The sequence below is a fragment of the Plectropomus leopardus genome, chromosome 22, assembly GCF_008729295.1.
Source record: "Plectropomus leopardus isolate mb chromosome 22, YSFRI_Pleo_2.0, whole genome shotgun sequence".
Lineage (NCBI taxonomy): Eukaryota > Metazoa > Chordata > Actinopteri > Perciformes > Serranidae > Plectropomus > Plectropomus leopardus.
This window is the reverse complement of record NC_056484.1, coordinates 2,964,500-2,980,631: the sequence shown is the minus strand read 5'-3', so window position 1 is coordinate 2,980,631 and position 16,132 is coordinate 2,964,500. Positions and strand designations below refer to the sequence as shown.

The window sequence follows — 16,132 nt, the reverse complement described above, 5'->3', positions numbered from 1 at the left end:
TACTTCTACTGTCCACTTGTGGTTTGCGGCAGTACTAAACCCCATTTTCTACTTCCTGTGCAGGAATGGTCCCTGAAAGCAGCATCTATTATTCATGGAGCGTATGAGCACTCGGCTAACAGGCGTTAATGGACAGAGACAGAGCTGCACATATTTGTTTATTTCTCTTCCGTCAAAAGCCGTGAAAGCACTGCTGTTTGACAAGATGTCGGCACGTTTGCAGCAGTTTTTCTGGAAAGCCACAGAAACCGCAGCAGGTGGACTGAGAGGTCTCAAGATGCCGAAAGAAACAAGTGAAGCCAATAATTCAGTTATACTTTACATGCATACTGTCTGTAATGTCCTGAAACTTGAGCTTGTCCGATGTGTGAGAGGACTCCTGTGCATGTTTGAATGTTTCTAAATGCTTTTAGGTTGAAGAAAGTCCTCTTTATGAATAGACGTTATTTAATACGAATTTGCAAACATCTTCTTCCATTTACGTCTTCAAAACGAATTTAAAGAGACACTTAATACAAACCTATGTATGATGCTGTTTACCGATAAAATTGGGTTGTGAAGCTCTAAGCAGATGAGCCGAGGTTTTTTGTTTTTTGGTGCTGAAAGTCTTCTATGGGATCTATGCAGATTTGATGTAATGAACGTTTGGGATATTTTGTTTCTTTTTGTTTGCTTGTTGTGTTTTGATGTGTTTTGTCTTGTTTTTTTTACACATTATTGTTATAGCTATAGGAAGCTTTTTTCGGGTGTCCCCATCACATGTTTCTTCTATTGTAATGTATTTTATTTTGTACCACTATTTTCTTTGATGTGTGAATAAAATGATGAATGAAATAAAAATGAAATGGTTTGTTTTTTGCACAGAGAGCAGAACGGTGTATGGTGGTTCAACGAGCCTGACAACTGAAAGCGTCAACGATTCCTCTGAGCGACAGCTGAGTAACAATAGAAGAAAATCATCAGTCATTTGTAAAATAAACTGGAGGCTTGGCAGATTTAAATAGGAAGAGTTTCCTGTTTCACCGCCAGCTACACAACAACGCCTCTAACAAGGTGGAATTAACTTTAGCAGAGCTTCAACCTTCACAATAAAAACAAAGGATCAGTCTACGGCAGTGATGCTCAAACAAAAGTCCAGGGACCGCCCCGCGTGTTTTCATACCAATTCATCAGGACCAGATTCTTTGTCATGCCTTCAGCATGTGATATCAAAACCAAACATAGCCTTCAGTGTTTTCTGACTCCATCTGCAGCCATATAACTGCTGGGTTATAAAGAGCGAGAGCGACCCTCAATGGAGGGGGAGGTTGACATAGATGAGTCAAAGAAAACGAGACAATAGAAAACCCAGGAACGAGTCCTAAAACCTGAATCTGTCAGCATTTCAGCTCCTCCGGTTCCATCGTCTCAAAGTCGGTGGGTTTATTGAACAGGTTTTTGGTTAGTCTGAAATAAGATCTGTGGTTAACAAAAGCTGAAGAGACTTTCATGTTTTTTTTCTACGATATATAAAATACACCAGTAAATACCCCAATGTGAAGCTGTTATGTGTCTTAAAAAAGGCGGTTACTAACAGATGCTGAATGACACTACGGGATGTCATCACATTACGCAGGTTTCTATTACAGATTTACACAAAACTTTAGTGATATTTTCAAAATGTTGATTAAACACAATTGCGAGATGACTTTGGCGAGAAGCATGGCGATGGACGTTTAAAACATTGGCAGCTTTATTTCTGTTGCAGCGTCCGCACAAGCTGTCGTTATTGCCAACTGAAGGCGATGTAGGCGTGTTACAGAGCGATAATGGAGCGGCGAGCCCCTTATACGTGGGAGCGGCCACTTATAAGGGATTTCTGGGAGCTGATAGTCTACGATTTCACAGAGGAATTGTGGATTTAAAACTTTCAGATGATACATTCAACTTTTGAACTTATCCGATGCAATAACAGCTCCTGTAGCTCCTGCTGCATCATGACGGAGCCAGTTCGTTCTGACGAGCACACAGCCATAGCATCATGTGACCTAGAAAAACCAAAAAACGTGTTTCCATTGCTGTTTTGCAAAATATGGCTTTTCTTGAATCGCCTGAAAGACCACTTCATGTGAGAATATAATTTTTTTTTTTAATTAATGGGAGTTTTTTCAAAAATGATTTGTTTCCCAAAGACCATTTTTATTCAAAATTTGCAGTTTGATCATTAATGGAAACCTGCCTCGTGAGTCGCACCAAACACGTCCTCACAGCCTCGCTGTGGCGGTGACGTTATGTTATGCAACTGCAGTATAGTTCGTCAATAACCTAACATTAACGTTTGGCTTCCAAATTCCTGAAAGTAGTGTTCATTTGAAGAGATGATCTTTTATCTTGCAGTTAAATATTGATGGAGGGCAGTGGTGGCACTTGCCACAAAGTCAAGAGGATTTCAGATGCGTGTATTTGGCGAGAAAAAAATTTTGAAAAAGAAAAACAAAAAAAGTCCATGTTGAAATTAGCCCAGGGTACCAACTGTGCAACAACCGCCTCTGATTGAAGGTCAGTGACACTTTCTCTGGACCGGAAAACTAATTCGACATCGAGGTTCACGCAGTATTCTCCCCCGTCATGAGACACTGAGGGGACATCCACTAAATGGACATTTGACTCCTGAGCTCATTATAGCTTTGTGTTGAAGCATCACTTAGCAACTAAAAGCTGCTTAAAAACTTTACAGTAAATGAACGTCACCACACCCGCATCATCACCATCATCATTAGGTAAACACATCAAGTCCAGCATGTTCCACTGAGTGGTCCGAATCAAGTTAACATCGATTTAACATCGTTTCTGGGAACATGAGAGAAGGACTGAAATAACCTCTGCAGGCAGCAGCAGGTTTATTTTTATTTTAAACGCAGGGGTAAAGGTGGATTTTGATTGGTTCAGATTATTTCTGACAGTTGACAAAAAAAAAGGAAGCCTGACGTTCACTTCCACTTTTATGAGTTATTAATCCTAACGAGAGCAAAGAGAGCTGAGCGTCAGTATAACAGAGAGCATGAAAGGCTGAGAAACTGATGAATCAAAGCAAACACTTCCCGAAAAATCCTTTAAATTAAGAAAATGTAACTTCTTCAGGTGGTGATGACAGAATAATGACACGACGAATGTCTTGAGAAACAATACAATATACAAAGCGAGATTTAGGCGACAACTAAAAGCGCCCATGTGCTTCTTTTTGGTAGCGTTCCTATCTTGTCGTCTGTACTGTTTAAAGCATCTAGACGCCCCGAGAAATTTTCATAAAGCAGAACTGAAAACACACAAAACCTGAACACCAGAACTGATTTTTAGGAATTATGTTTAGATGTTGATGTATATAAGTTAGACATAGTTTAGTTTCTCACGTTACAGTTGTTATTCTAATTATTATATCATTCAGATATGTGGAGGTTGGAGTTAAAATAACACTTAAAAACGGCCATGCAAGTTGGTCCTTCATCAAAATTTAGCCGAACTTTGGAGCATTTTTAAGCCCCCTCCTGACAAGTTATGCCAACTTAGTAATAACGGAAGTCTTAGGCTAGCTCAAATGAGCGCTTCACAGCCTCTTAAAGACAGTAAAGTCAGCTTGTTGTAACTTTTTGTCTTAATCCCGATGTGACTTCAAAAGATCGTATCCATAACTGCATTTAAACTTTACAGTACAGTAGTATTACAGTAGCATTACATTATGTCCACCTTAAACATGTAAAGTACAGTAAAAGTTTTTCCACTTTTTATGTAAGGTACTGTCTTGAAGTATATATAGTTTTTTTTGCCCAATATTTAATACGTATTGTATATTTTTGTCTTGTTCCTACATTTCCCAAGATGCTTTCTGATTAGTTGCTTAAATGATGTCATCATTAGTCACCCTGACCAAGCAGGAAACAAAAAAACGCACTCAGGTACTGTGTTTTTCAGTTCCTCTTTTACTTCTGTGATTAAAAACTACTTAGATATTAGTCACATGTTAAATAGTTGAATATATGCTTTATAATAACCAATTGTTTTTACTGAAGGGCTACATTTTGGAATATTTGCGTTTAGTATTTTGTTCAGAGTCAGATGAGATGACGGATGTCAAGTTGAGTCTTTGTGTTCAGCAGGAAATGTTTAAAGAGTAAAATTTGTTTCAGGTTATGACAAACTTGGCTTTCCAAAAAAAGTGTTTTCATATTCATTCATTCTGTCTGTTCACACTCAGAAGCCCCGAGAATTTGGTCGCTTTGTAGTTTTGTCGCAAATTTCATGCAAATGGAGACAATGATGGAAAATGTCAGTCGACTGTTTACTGTTACCATTTGAGAATGACCTTTTTGTATTTCATGATCATATTTTTTGGCCTGAACTTGGCATTGTACCGTAAACATTTTGGACTCGCACCTTATTGTTATCTTTGACCTTTTATATTTGCACTTTTGACATTTGCACTCTTTCCACTTTCTATTGCAACTGCTGCACAGCAATTCCCCCCTACAGATAAATAACATTTGATCTTAACATGCAGCAAAATTTTGCGGTAAAATAATTTTTTAAAAAGTTTTGCATTAAGTGAGCTTTAACCAGCAAATTTGCATTTTTGGGACCAACAGGAGGTTATAAGACAGGAGATGATGGCACAGATATCAGCTTTGAATAATCTGTGTGAGGTTATTGTTCCAAGATTTTTTCTTCGTCATGGTACGTTGGTTAATTTTATATCAACGCTTTTCTGATTGACCAGGCCTTTAGATACAGAAGTATTTACAAGTACAAATATTTATATGAAGCATACTGAGGCCTTCAGCTGACCAAAATAATAAAATGAAATAAACAATAATGCACATTCCAGCAATGCCAATTTTACCTCATTTTAAATAGACTGTATTCAGACTTGAACCTGCATCATCTGCTATTTGGGCTTCATTCGCTTGTCAAATTGTAATGTATATTCTTAACTTTGTGTTTCTATTTTAATGTTGTTTGTTCAAAACATTTTAAATAGTACATCCTTAAATTGTATTTTTAAAAATATTTTTGGATGCCTATCAACATCAGGCGAGGGACTTCTGATGAAAACTAGCTCCCCAGCTGAATTCGGTGCATTTACATTTGTTTAAATGTTGATTAACATGCATTGTCCCATTATAAATAAATAACTTACAAATGACAAATTGGAGACCCTGAGCAGTTGTTCACAACACCTGCAGAGTCGGAGGTGGAACAATGGAGGGTAACCTGAACCTCTCTGTACTGGCAAAAAAGGCCACAAAATTTCGGCAGCTTTTTTTCTGTATGTCCATTTGGACAGAAAGAAAAAAAGTTGCAGTGACCAAAAAAAGTCTTTAAATGAGGCTGTTAGTTGTCTTTGCCACCACCCAGGCCACACCGGCACTTTTTGGTCTCTAACAAGCAGTAAATTGGTTTATTTAGTGAAAAATGGTTGGCTTCATTCTTCTTATTAGATTAACTGACTGCAGATTAAATGCTAATGTCTTTTTTCCTATATGTGCTTTTTTATCATTGTCTAAAGTGAAAAATCAGGGCATTTGGTGGGAATTTGTTGTTACGAGTGGAGTGCCTGGTCTCTGTAGGATTCAGTAAACTTCAAATACAATCTGCTTTTTTTAAATTAAGACTCTAAAGTGATCGAAAATCTTGTAAGCGGTTGTAGTTCCTGTGTTAATTGCTGATAAAACCACCACAACCGGTCTGATGAGCTGCTTCCTCTCGTTCCCCATCTCGACCTCATATAATAACAACAATAATGTGCATTTCTATCGCACTGTTACAACAAACCTTCAACAACAAGCACAGGCAGGTTTGTGCTGAATGACCGAGCTGAGCTATAGATTAACCAACATCGGCCATTAAGTTTAAAGGGGAAACTCCCGTCTGAGAGCGTGAGGAAACAGACAAATGTGAAGCAATGGCTGTGGTTTTTGTCCATCTTGTTTACAACATTTGCATGGAACATATGAAATGCAGTCGTGGGCTGGAGGAGTAATATGAGGCTGCAGATGTCGGCGTGGTGATGCGAGGCTGAGCGCTGAGCCACGCCCTGAAACTGAGCTTGTTTGGGGAGGGAGAGGCAGAGATAATAGAGAGCCGACAACCTGTTCTACACTACTGACCGGTTGGCTGAGAAAATACAAAGCCCCGAGAGACTGACGGCGGTCACAACAGAGCTGCTGCACACGTTAACCGAAAAGTAAAAACTATGCACGAAAATTATAGAAAAATCAAACTGCATGACTGAAACTGACACAAAGATTTGAAATGAAATAAAGCTCATATATAAGACTAAAGTAAAAGTCTCACACCTGTTGTGAAATAAGTTGAAAATATGGAAAAAAGGCAAAAATTACAGCAAAAAAGAAATAATAATAATATGCCAGTTTTTCCATAAAAAAGTTACATCTTAGCTGCAAGACCAAAATAACCCATCAATGAACTGAACAACTGTTGAAAAAAACTGCAATGACAAATAAACCTGCGGCTCAAAAACTCAGAAAAAAGCTAAATTCGTGTGAGTTTTACATGGTTATGTATAACAATAAGAAGAAAACTGTGACACTTGTCCCAAACATCACCTGTGAAGTCAAAGTATTTAAAAGTTTGATAATGTAAAAAACATCTTTAAGGACTAAGTTCTGTTTTCCAGACTCACCCAGAAAAGAAGGTTGAAGAAGAACAGAAGGTATTTGATGCATTTATTCACAGCCATGGCTCTGATTTGTCTTTATTCCTTCCTCCTCAGCAGCTCCTCACTTCACGACTCGCAGCCTTCAACTGACACAAGCTTCCTACAGACCAGCCTGCTCTACCTGTTTCCTCTCACTGAGGGTGCGTCCCTTCTGTTCTTCCTCCTGTCCCCTCCTTCCCTATCCCCTTCTTTCCTTCCCTACCTCCTCATATTCTGCCAAAGGCATTAGCAAACTAGAAAAGTCAAACAACTCAAGCACTTTTTGTTATTTCAACTAATGCACCGCTGCATGTTTCAGAAACAAAAAAAAATATGTGCCTTGTTTATATTTGACAGTTTTAATTCTAACATACAGAAGCCCTAAGCGGCCATACATTCATACTTTTTTCCCCCCTCGGTTTTCCCAAGATAACAGGATCATTTTCTCAAGACAACAAAATGTTGTTTTCCGAAGATAACATCATCAATTTGAGTAAAAACTTGGTAAAATAGCACAATAAAATTGCCTGAAAAGACATAAAACTGCTGAAAAAAACTGACCTGAAAAAATATTTTTTAAATTCTAATAATTCTGTTGAATAATTTGTAAATATTTAATTATGATACATAGTTCTCTAGACTTTTTTTTACCAGTTTCTTGCACTTTGCATTTTTTACTACGTCGGTCACTGCCTTTTTTTGTTGTTGTTTTTTTTTCTTAAGAAATCAAACCAATTTGCCCTCAGTTCAAAGACTTAAATACTGGTGAAAGGTATTTGAATGCAGCACCAGAAAAGAGATGTGAATCAGGTTTCAAACAGCTAAGAGGAGCAAGGAGTCAGTGGCGGTACAAAACACAAAACAGTCAATAAAACAAGTTTTTCAACAGTTATGAATCACCGCAAACACAAAAGTCCTTGAGCCCGCAGTCATACATGTGCACACCAAATATTATACTGATGGGTTCAGTAGTTTTCAAGATTAACTGCGTACAGACAGAAACACACACTCACTCCCACACTCGACCCAACATGTGATCCCCTCCAGGTGTAAAAATGACACAGCAACAAGCCTGCAGGCCTCGAAACCAAGAGACTGAAAATCTCACTTGACAGGTAAAAACATTTTGTACCCTATGTAAAAGATCTATAGCTACTTCTAATGTGCATTTAGGGTGCGTCCAACTCCACTTTGCTAGTCAAATGGTGCATAATCTGGGAGCAAAGTGAGGCATGAGGGGCATTAAATGATCATAGCCGTGTTTTAGGCGTAACATGAATTCAATCATTCAAAGCGTCGTCTCTCATTCTCGTTAAAATCAAGGTGTGTCGGCAAGGAATGGGTCCTAAATAACTACAACATAAAATACTTCACTTATACCCCACTTGGTAACTTTAAAGCTTTCATGCATCTTTAAAACGTCAAGTGGGTAAATGAGACTACATCGCATCGTCAACCTCGTGGTGGTGGTGATGCATCCATAGTGTTGTTCGTTTATAATGTCAGCTTTTTACTTTTTGCAATTGCATTTAAGCTTAAAAAATACAAAAAAGTGGCGTTCATTTGTGAGGATTATGTCTCTGAACAAAATGTAAGTATCATAAATGATTTTTTACCACAGAGATTATTTTCTGCAATAATTCAAAATACGATGGATGCCCTGAAGGAAACCAGGGTGATGTTATTAATACCTAATATTTTTGTCATTATGAGTCCTCTGCTAATTAAATTATTAACATTATTACTAATACATTACAGTTATTAATATAATTCAAAAGAAAAGAGCGTATTTTCATATTTGTTTTGTAATTTATGTCAATACATTTAGTGATTCTTTGATGAATAAATTAAGCTGTATAACTGTTGGGGAGTTTAACTTAAGCTCACCGTATGTTTGTTTTACTGTATAAAATGCTGAAAACATACCTGAAAAATGAGACTTGACCACAGACTGACAGGATGACGTTTCCTCAGTGAGATTATCGCAAAGTGTAAGATCTGCAGAAGAAAACCAAATGAAAAGTAACAAAAGTTAAAAACTTTATGAGTTGTTAACTGTGACACTACGATCATTTTAAATCTGATCACGTTATGAATATACTTTTTTAATCCATCACATAAAAACATGTAGTAAAGGTCAATTAATAAAACAGGAGCATCAACACACTGACACGCTCATTAAAGGTGCCATCAGTAAAACATCTCCATCTAGTGGCAACTGTGCAAAGATACAACACATTCACCGAGCACGTGTCGTCCTCAAACTCCCGTCCCATTTTTATTACGACAAAACTTCTTCCCACAGCCAGTTAGCAAACAGACAGCTACAGATCTGAGGCTACATGAGGACGCTGTTCATTTGTCCTTCCTTCTTGACACTGGTAAGCCTCCAGTCCTGCTGGTTAATAGTTAACTGAAAACTAAATTCTGCTTACTGTTTGTTCAGCTGCCGATTATCAAACTTCAGCTCCGTTTGCTCTTCTTCAACCACATTTTTGGGTTTGGAGTAGAGCTGGTTTGTCATTTATGTATTGTTCCAGGTGGTCCAAGTAGTCTGGTTCTGGAGAGAAGGAAAAAGAAAGGGAAAAAAAGGAGCAGTTGTTTGGATCAGTTAACACTTGGATCAACATGCATTTAAAGTTTTATCCCTGAGCAAAGAGGGAACATGAGGAGAAAAAGCAATGAGCGACTTAATGTCCTGCAATTAAAATTAATTTAAAATAAAAACGTAGATTTGGAAAATAATTTGCAAGAAAAGCTAAAGAAAATGCACAGAAACTAGATTTATAAATGCCATAATTATTATTAAGAATTATGCCACAGAATTGTTGTTTCGTTTTTAAACTTTTTTCCCCATGTCATTTCCTTCTGTTTTTGTGCTAATTTTTTTTTTCTTTTACTTATTTCTTGCAAAATTTGGGGTAATTTTTCTTAAGTTGCACAATCTCTTCTTCCCATTTTTTTGAAAGAAATCTATTTATTTTCCTCGGCTCTCAAATAGTTCAAGGCTGTTCCCACCGGTGCCACAAAAAGCTGATATTTTAAGCCGAAATATGATTTTTTCCTAATCATGACCAAGTGGTTTTTGTGCCTAAATCTAACCACATGTTGACTGCAGCATTAGGTTTCAATGTATTTGCTGCAAAATGTAGCAAAGTAAAGCTTGCATGGTTGACAGAAACACACAATGACAACATTTATTTGGGGTTGTTTTGTGTTTTGCGGCTCTTATCAGCACCATAGTTTTTAGAAAATCTGATAGATGCACCGCTACATGCTGAGCACCAAACAGCAGACAAAGTTAGCAGCTTGTTTAAAAACTAAAATACTGAATAAATAAAAACACTCCATAAGATTGTATTGTGAAGCAAATGTACACTGTTGAGTAATGTCAAGTTCAAAAGCTTTGAACTTATTAACGTCATTACAAATGATCGCTTGGTTTCACAACTTTCGGTTCCACTTCAGTTCTCTATTCCTATAATTAAACTTTTAACCTGAAACAAAACTCACATGCCAGTGTGTGCAGGGGAAGAGGTTTTTCTTGTGGTTATTATTCATCATTTTCATAATGGCCTTACAGATCTTGTAGCTTTACAATGTTGCAATGTAAAATTTGAATTTACTGTATTTGGTGGTATGAGGCTTCAGCTGTCCAAGTAAAACAAAAACTGAGGTGTGATTAGGAACACAAAAAGGAAACTTTTTACTGAAAAGAAAAAGGAACTTTGCCAAAAAAGTGGTTGGACTCAAGGATGAAACGATTTTGGTGGTCAAAGGTCAAGGTCACCATAACTGTGCATTCAACTCATTTGGTGAAAACAATATCTCAAAAAGACCTTAAGGGAATTTCTTCAAATTTAGCTCAAACATCCACTTGGACTAAAAAAAAACTGATTGGACTTTGGTAGTTGAAAGATAAAGGTCAAGGTCACTGTGACCTCAACAAAGCTTATTTTTGGCCATAACTAAGGAATTAATTGGCTAATCATGACAAAATTGTGTAAAGCATCATCATTGGATGGATATTACATAGTTGCCAAAGATGATTATGATACCTTGTTAAACAGTTAATCACTACTATGTAGTGCATCTATAAACATAGCAACTTTATAGCAATAATACGTCCATTGTTTGTCAACAGTTAAAAAAAATTGACTCAAGTTTAATTAACTATCGATTTACATGCTGGACTAAGAAAGAATTGAAAAAATATGAACCTAGCCTTAAAGCTTTAAGCATAATGTATACTCCCAGCCACTCTCCCTTTCCTCTTTGTCTGCTGGTCAGTGTGTTGATATCAGCGGCTTCGCCAAAATCCTGTTGCCAAGCAACAGGCAGTCTCTCACATTACGCTGATAGCTTGTTCAAACCATTGTTTATGTCTTTATTTCAACCTGCTCTGCCTTCACATTTCACATTTCATTCAACTGTGACAATTTAAGGTACACTTTTGAACAAGTAATGCAATGTAACATAATCTGATTATTTACACTTTAACTGATATTGATTTCTTTAGGTGTCTAAAATACGTTTTGCTGCCGATACATCCAAAGAGGTTAGCTTGTGTGGCGGTACTCCAGCCTGTTTCTTCAAACTGGGAGCGTGCCAACCCAATCTACTGCAGCTAATACACTGATTATAGGTAAGTACCTCATACAAACCCGATTCAAAATATCTGTACTATCCCTTTAATGCGTCCATGCAGCTCATAGGACAGCCTGGTCTGATGTCATGCTGACATTTTTCCTTTTAACTGCAGTCAGACAAACGCTTGAGAAGCAGCAACGTCTGTCAGAAGGTGACCTCACCCGGACGACTTTAAAAGGTAAGATTACTTCCAGGAAACACGTGTGAATGCTGAATTATAGTGTACAAGTGTAGAACATACTCAGATAAGAAAATACAGAGGAATTCTGAATAATTATTAAGTGTAGTTGAGACGTGATCTAAAATGTTCTTAAAGTTTCTCATAACTACTTATGGGTGAGATCGGGCATGTCAGAACAGGCCCCACAGTGCTGGGAAGCCACAGATGTTTTTTGTTTCTTTTTTAAACAAAACTTTATCAACTTTATATTGAGTTTCAAAACCAACAAACAAAAAGTTCGAAAAACTCTTTTTAAACTACCTCCTATAGTTATTCTGCGAGTGAACATTAACTTTCCTATAAGAAGCCTGTGCATTTTTTGAAAATTTGTGTAATGTTGTTTTTTTCAACACCTGATATACACACAAGTGACAAATTATTGAGAGAATCTGATAAATGAGTGGAGAATGAGAGAGAGGCCATAGCGAGCTTACAGAGAAATTAAAATTTTTGGTTTCAACATTGTGTACAAAAACAAAATAAAATTGTTTTCTGCGTATTTAGAGATGTGTATTCATTTACTGCTCATTAAATCCACTGAAACATCTGAAATGTAAATTGATGGTTATCATACGTGCACATTTTCTTATAAAGGGTACTGGAAAAAGAAAAAGGAATCAGATTCACCTTTATTTTGATTGTTTTTAGAGGGCAAACTTCTTAAACAAGTTCAAGCTTTAATTATAATAAAATAAAGAGCTGGCAGAGGCATTCATGCAAACAATGTCACCGTAGTCAAGAAGAGCTAAGAGGGTGGCTGCAACAAGGTGTTTCCTGGCGTTAAACAAAAAAAACATGATTTGTTCCTAAAGAAGAACCCTAGTTTTAATTTCAGTTTCTTTGAAAGATGCTCGATATGGGTTTTAAAAGAAAGATTTTCATCAACTGAGATGCCTAAGCATTATAGGAGGCCACAAACTCGATAGGGGTGACTTGTGTGGAACTCTTTGGTCAAACACCAGCTCTTGATCATCCAATTAGAAAAATTAATGATCATAATTCACTGTTTCACCAGGGAACCGCAATGACAACAGCTCAAGATCTTTGGAAAACTCTGCAGGAACTGACAGACGAACAATTTAAGGAGTTCAAGTGGTTCCTGAAGCAGAATGACAACCTTACAGGTTTCTCAGCCATCTCAGCGGCCCCACTGCAAAGGGCAGACAGGCAAGACACGGTGGATTTGATGGTGCAAAAATATCAAGGTCCTGGAGCCCTCAAGATAACCAAGAAGATTTTAGAGAAGATCAGCAGGAATGATCTAATGGAGTGTTTGTCACAGACTAGCTCAAGACCCAAAGGTAGGCTACGGGAAGGTGAAAATATCTGAAAAGTTTCATATGCATCTTATCAATGATTATATTGATTATGGATTTTGTATAGTTTTCAAATAATAATAAAGTTTGAACTAAAATAAGAGCTGTTACAGGCCGATCCTAAGCATTGCCATATTTCAGTGGGTAGAACTGGTTAAAATAAAGACAGTCAAAACTGCACCTATCGGAGAAAAATGAAAGACACAAAAAAGACATTCAGTATTTAGATTAGGTAGCTCATGAAAGATAAGCAAACTTTAGTGGTGTAAAGCTGTTATTTAACTGTCTCAGATCTACGTTTAGGTAAATACAAGTATTGGATCGGTAAGTTTGAAAAAGGACTTGCATCAGTGCCGAAACAGTTGATCAGGACATCCATAATTAAAAGAGCAACAGCTGTTCTGTAAGACTGATCAGATATATTTGTTGTGCCTTCTTTCAGACCTCAAGAACTGCGATTCGGTTCCTCTCAGCTGTGATTATGAAAGGACGAAGGCCAAGCTGGTGAAGACAAAGGCTGAAATTAAGCTGATGATCCTGGAGAGACAGAAGAAGATCTCTGAAATCAAAAGCTCAGCAGAGCTCAGCAGTAAATCTGCAGACAGACACATCGCAGATAGTGTGCAGGTGTTTACTGTTTTGAAGCAGTCTGTTGAGAGAAGTCTAGCTGATCTTATCAAGGCAATTAAAGAAAAGCAAGAAACAACACAGAAACAGGCCCAAGGATTCATCCAAGAGCTGAAACAGGAAATATCTGAGCTGACAAAGAGAGCTGCCGAGATTGAGCAGCTCTCTGAAGACCAACCGAACTTCCTGCAAAGCTTCTCGTCCCTGAATACGGTTCCAAGCACCAAGAACTGGACAGAAGTCAGTGTAACTACACCATCATATGGGCGAAGTGTGGGGACAGCCCTGACTCAGCTGGAGGAATTATTTGGGAAAGAAAAGGGGAAATTAATTGCTAAGGCCCAGCTGACGAGGGCCCAGCAGTACGCTAAGGATGTGACTCTAGATCCAGATACAGCAAATGCCAGCCTCTTTCTGTCTGGTGATGGGAAACAAGTCTACTGTGGTGAGGTAAAACAAAACCTCCCAGACAACCCAGAAAGATTTAATCCTTCAATAAATGTCTTAGGAAAGCAGAGTTTCTCTTCAGGAAGATTTTACTACGAGGTTCAGGTTAAAGGAAAGACTTCCTGGGATTTAGGTGTCGTTAAAGAGTCGATCAACAGGAAGCAGTCGATCAAGGCATGTCCCGAGAATGGCTATTGGACTATTTGTCTACGGGAAGGAAATAAGTACAAGGCTTCTGCTCTCTGTCTCAGTGTAAAAAATCGAAATCTAAATAAGGTGGGCGTGTTCGTGGACTACGAGAATGGTTCAGTCGTCTTTTTTGACGTAGATTCTGCTGAGCTTATCCACTTCTTCAAAGACTGTTCGTTCACAGAGAAACTCTACCCATTCTTCAGTCCCGGTTGTCATTATAATGATAAAAACTCCACCGCTCTCATCATCTCTCCTGTCAACTACACAGATTAGATTTTATCAATCCTCCTGCAAGTCTGGACTCTGGTCAGGACCGGCACAGACGGCAAGTCAATCTGGACCCAGCCCACAGCATGTATTAGGAATGTAATAATACAATGTAATGAAGCGTATGTTTCCTACTTTGAAAGAAAATGTTTTATACTGATCAATGTATTCTAAATTTTACAGAATATAGTCTATTTGGAGATTGTTACAGCGATCTTGGCCTTAAAAGTAACCATTTCCCTATTTAAAATCGTTGTCATGGCAACGTTTACAGCCGGCAAGCGACATTTCAGTCATTATGTATCAGATTTCAGCTAACAGCAAGCTAGTTAACGGCTAAAAAGCATTCATGTTCTGTGCTGTGGGCAAAAGAAAGTGAGACTTCGGCGTCTACTGTCAGTGTACAAAACGTCACCAATGCCATGAGGATGTCACCATCCAAATGTGCAAATAAAAGAAAAACACGTCCAAGAAAACCGAGTTTTCAAAGAAGAGCGGAAACAGAAAAATGCGTTTATTTTAGCCTATGTGTTTGGTTTGCAGAGTAGTAGTAAACGCCACTACGACACAATGCACAGAAATTATGAACACCAATATCCTCAGAATACACAGGTGAGGACAGCAAAACTTTTGACAGTTAAAATCTGACAAGAGATGTCAGAAATTTTGTTATAAGCAAGTTTGATAAAAGTCATTTTCTCAACAATCTTTCTGGACATTTGGCAGATTAGAAATCAGATTCAGACTTTTGAAAATTAAGTTTGAAAACCCGTTCTGGAGTTTTAGACACTGACCAAACAATGCCTGTAGGTGGCCCCCTATAACCACTGAGTTTTATCAAGTCTCTCTCGAGGCCTATATTGCTTGTCTCAATGTGATTACCTGTCTAAATAATCTTGTAATCTTGGCAGTCTTGCAACCCCATAACTTTAGTCAGACAACGATAAAGCCTCAAGGGCTGAGAGCCAATATTTCAGGCTAATCCAGTGGAGCCAGCAGATATCTGAAGACTTTCTCTTATGTGTGCTGGTCATTTCATATAATTACATGTTCATATCATCATATATATGCAGATCATTTTTAAAAAGCTAATGAAAAGCTAACTTGTTGTCAGATTATGGCAATTCACCTAAAATGCAAATGTGATTGGTCTATAATAGACTACAAACTGACTACAAGTGGAAACCAGAACACTTTTGATGCCAAGATCTTCTGCATAAATTTGCAGAATCTGTTCATAGAGATTAAAATAAAGATTAAATAAAGTACTTGGTGCGAGCTAGCCAGGGCTTAAAACGAACAGCAAGTTGTAGTCTTGGTAAAGATAGAAAATATATTATATGTATGTATAACTATAACCTAGCCGTTGACAAACTAAACTGAGCAACTACAACAGAGCACATCTCCTCGCTGTTATCAATGAAAGGAAAGCTAGTTAGCTGTTAGCTGCCAGTGCACAGCAGAGCTCTGTGCTGCGTTTGGTTGACAAAGCTAACCAAGCTAAACAAGACTTAGACTTTCTATTCATGAGAGCATGAAAGGTTTATAATTATGATTTTTGCCTTTTTATTTTGTTAATTTATTTTTGTAAATTGCTGTTTTGCTTGATTTTTTTAATGTATGGATACAATGTTGCTTGTTTTATTATTTGTCTCTTGTTAAGTGTTCTTGACTGCTTTGAAAGGTGCACACGAATAAAATGGATAATTATTGTTAAACAAA

At 37.6% G+C, this 16,132-nt stretch overlaps 2 protein-coding genes across 3 annotated transcripts in view; one reads left to right on the top strand and one right to left on the bottom strand.

Annotated features, from left to right (window-relative positions):
* Positions 1 to 6,810, bottom strand: part of LOC121961491 (tetraspanin-8-like) — a 20,186-nt gene extending 13,376 nt beyond the window's left edge. The window contains exon 1 of the mRNA XM_042511497.1: positions 6,677 to 6,810. Coding sequence (XP_042367431.1) covers positions 6,677 to 6,733 — 57 coding nt within the window. The 5' untranslated portion in view covers positions 6,734 to 6,810. The remainder of the gene's footprint in view (positions 1 to 6,676) is intronic.
* LOC121961490 (nuclear factor 7, ovary-like) lies at positions 6,767 to 16,132 on the top strand. Of its 2 annotated transcripts, none has more exons than XM_042511495.1 (5): positions 6,767 to 6,852; positions 11,211 to 11,336; positions 11,454 to 11,519; positions 12,577 to 12,862; positions 13,320 to 16,132. In XM_042511495.1, exons 4-5 carry the CDS (start codon positions 12,586 to 12,588, stop codon positions 14,414 to 14,416), a joined length of 1,374 nt encoding a protein of 457 aa, XP_042367429.1. In that variant the 5' UTR covers positions 6,767 to 6,852; positions 11,211 to 11,336; positions 11,454 to 11,519; positions 12,577 to 12,585; the 3' UTR covers positions 14,417 to 16,132. The 2 variants fall into 2 exon arrangements, with proteins under 2 accessions (XP_042367429.1, XP_042367430.1); XM_042511496.1 differs by lacking the exon at positions 6,767 to 6,852 and adding an exon at positions 8,985 to 9,072.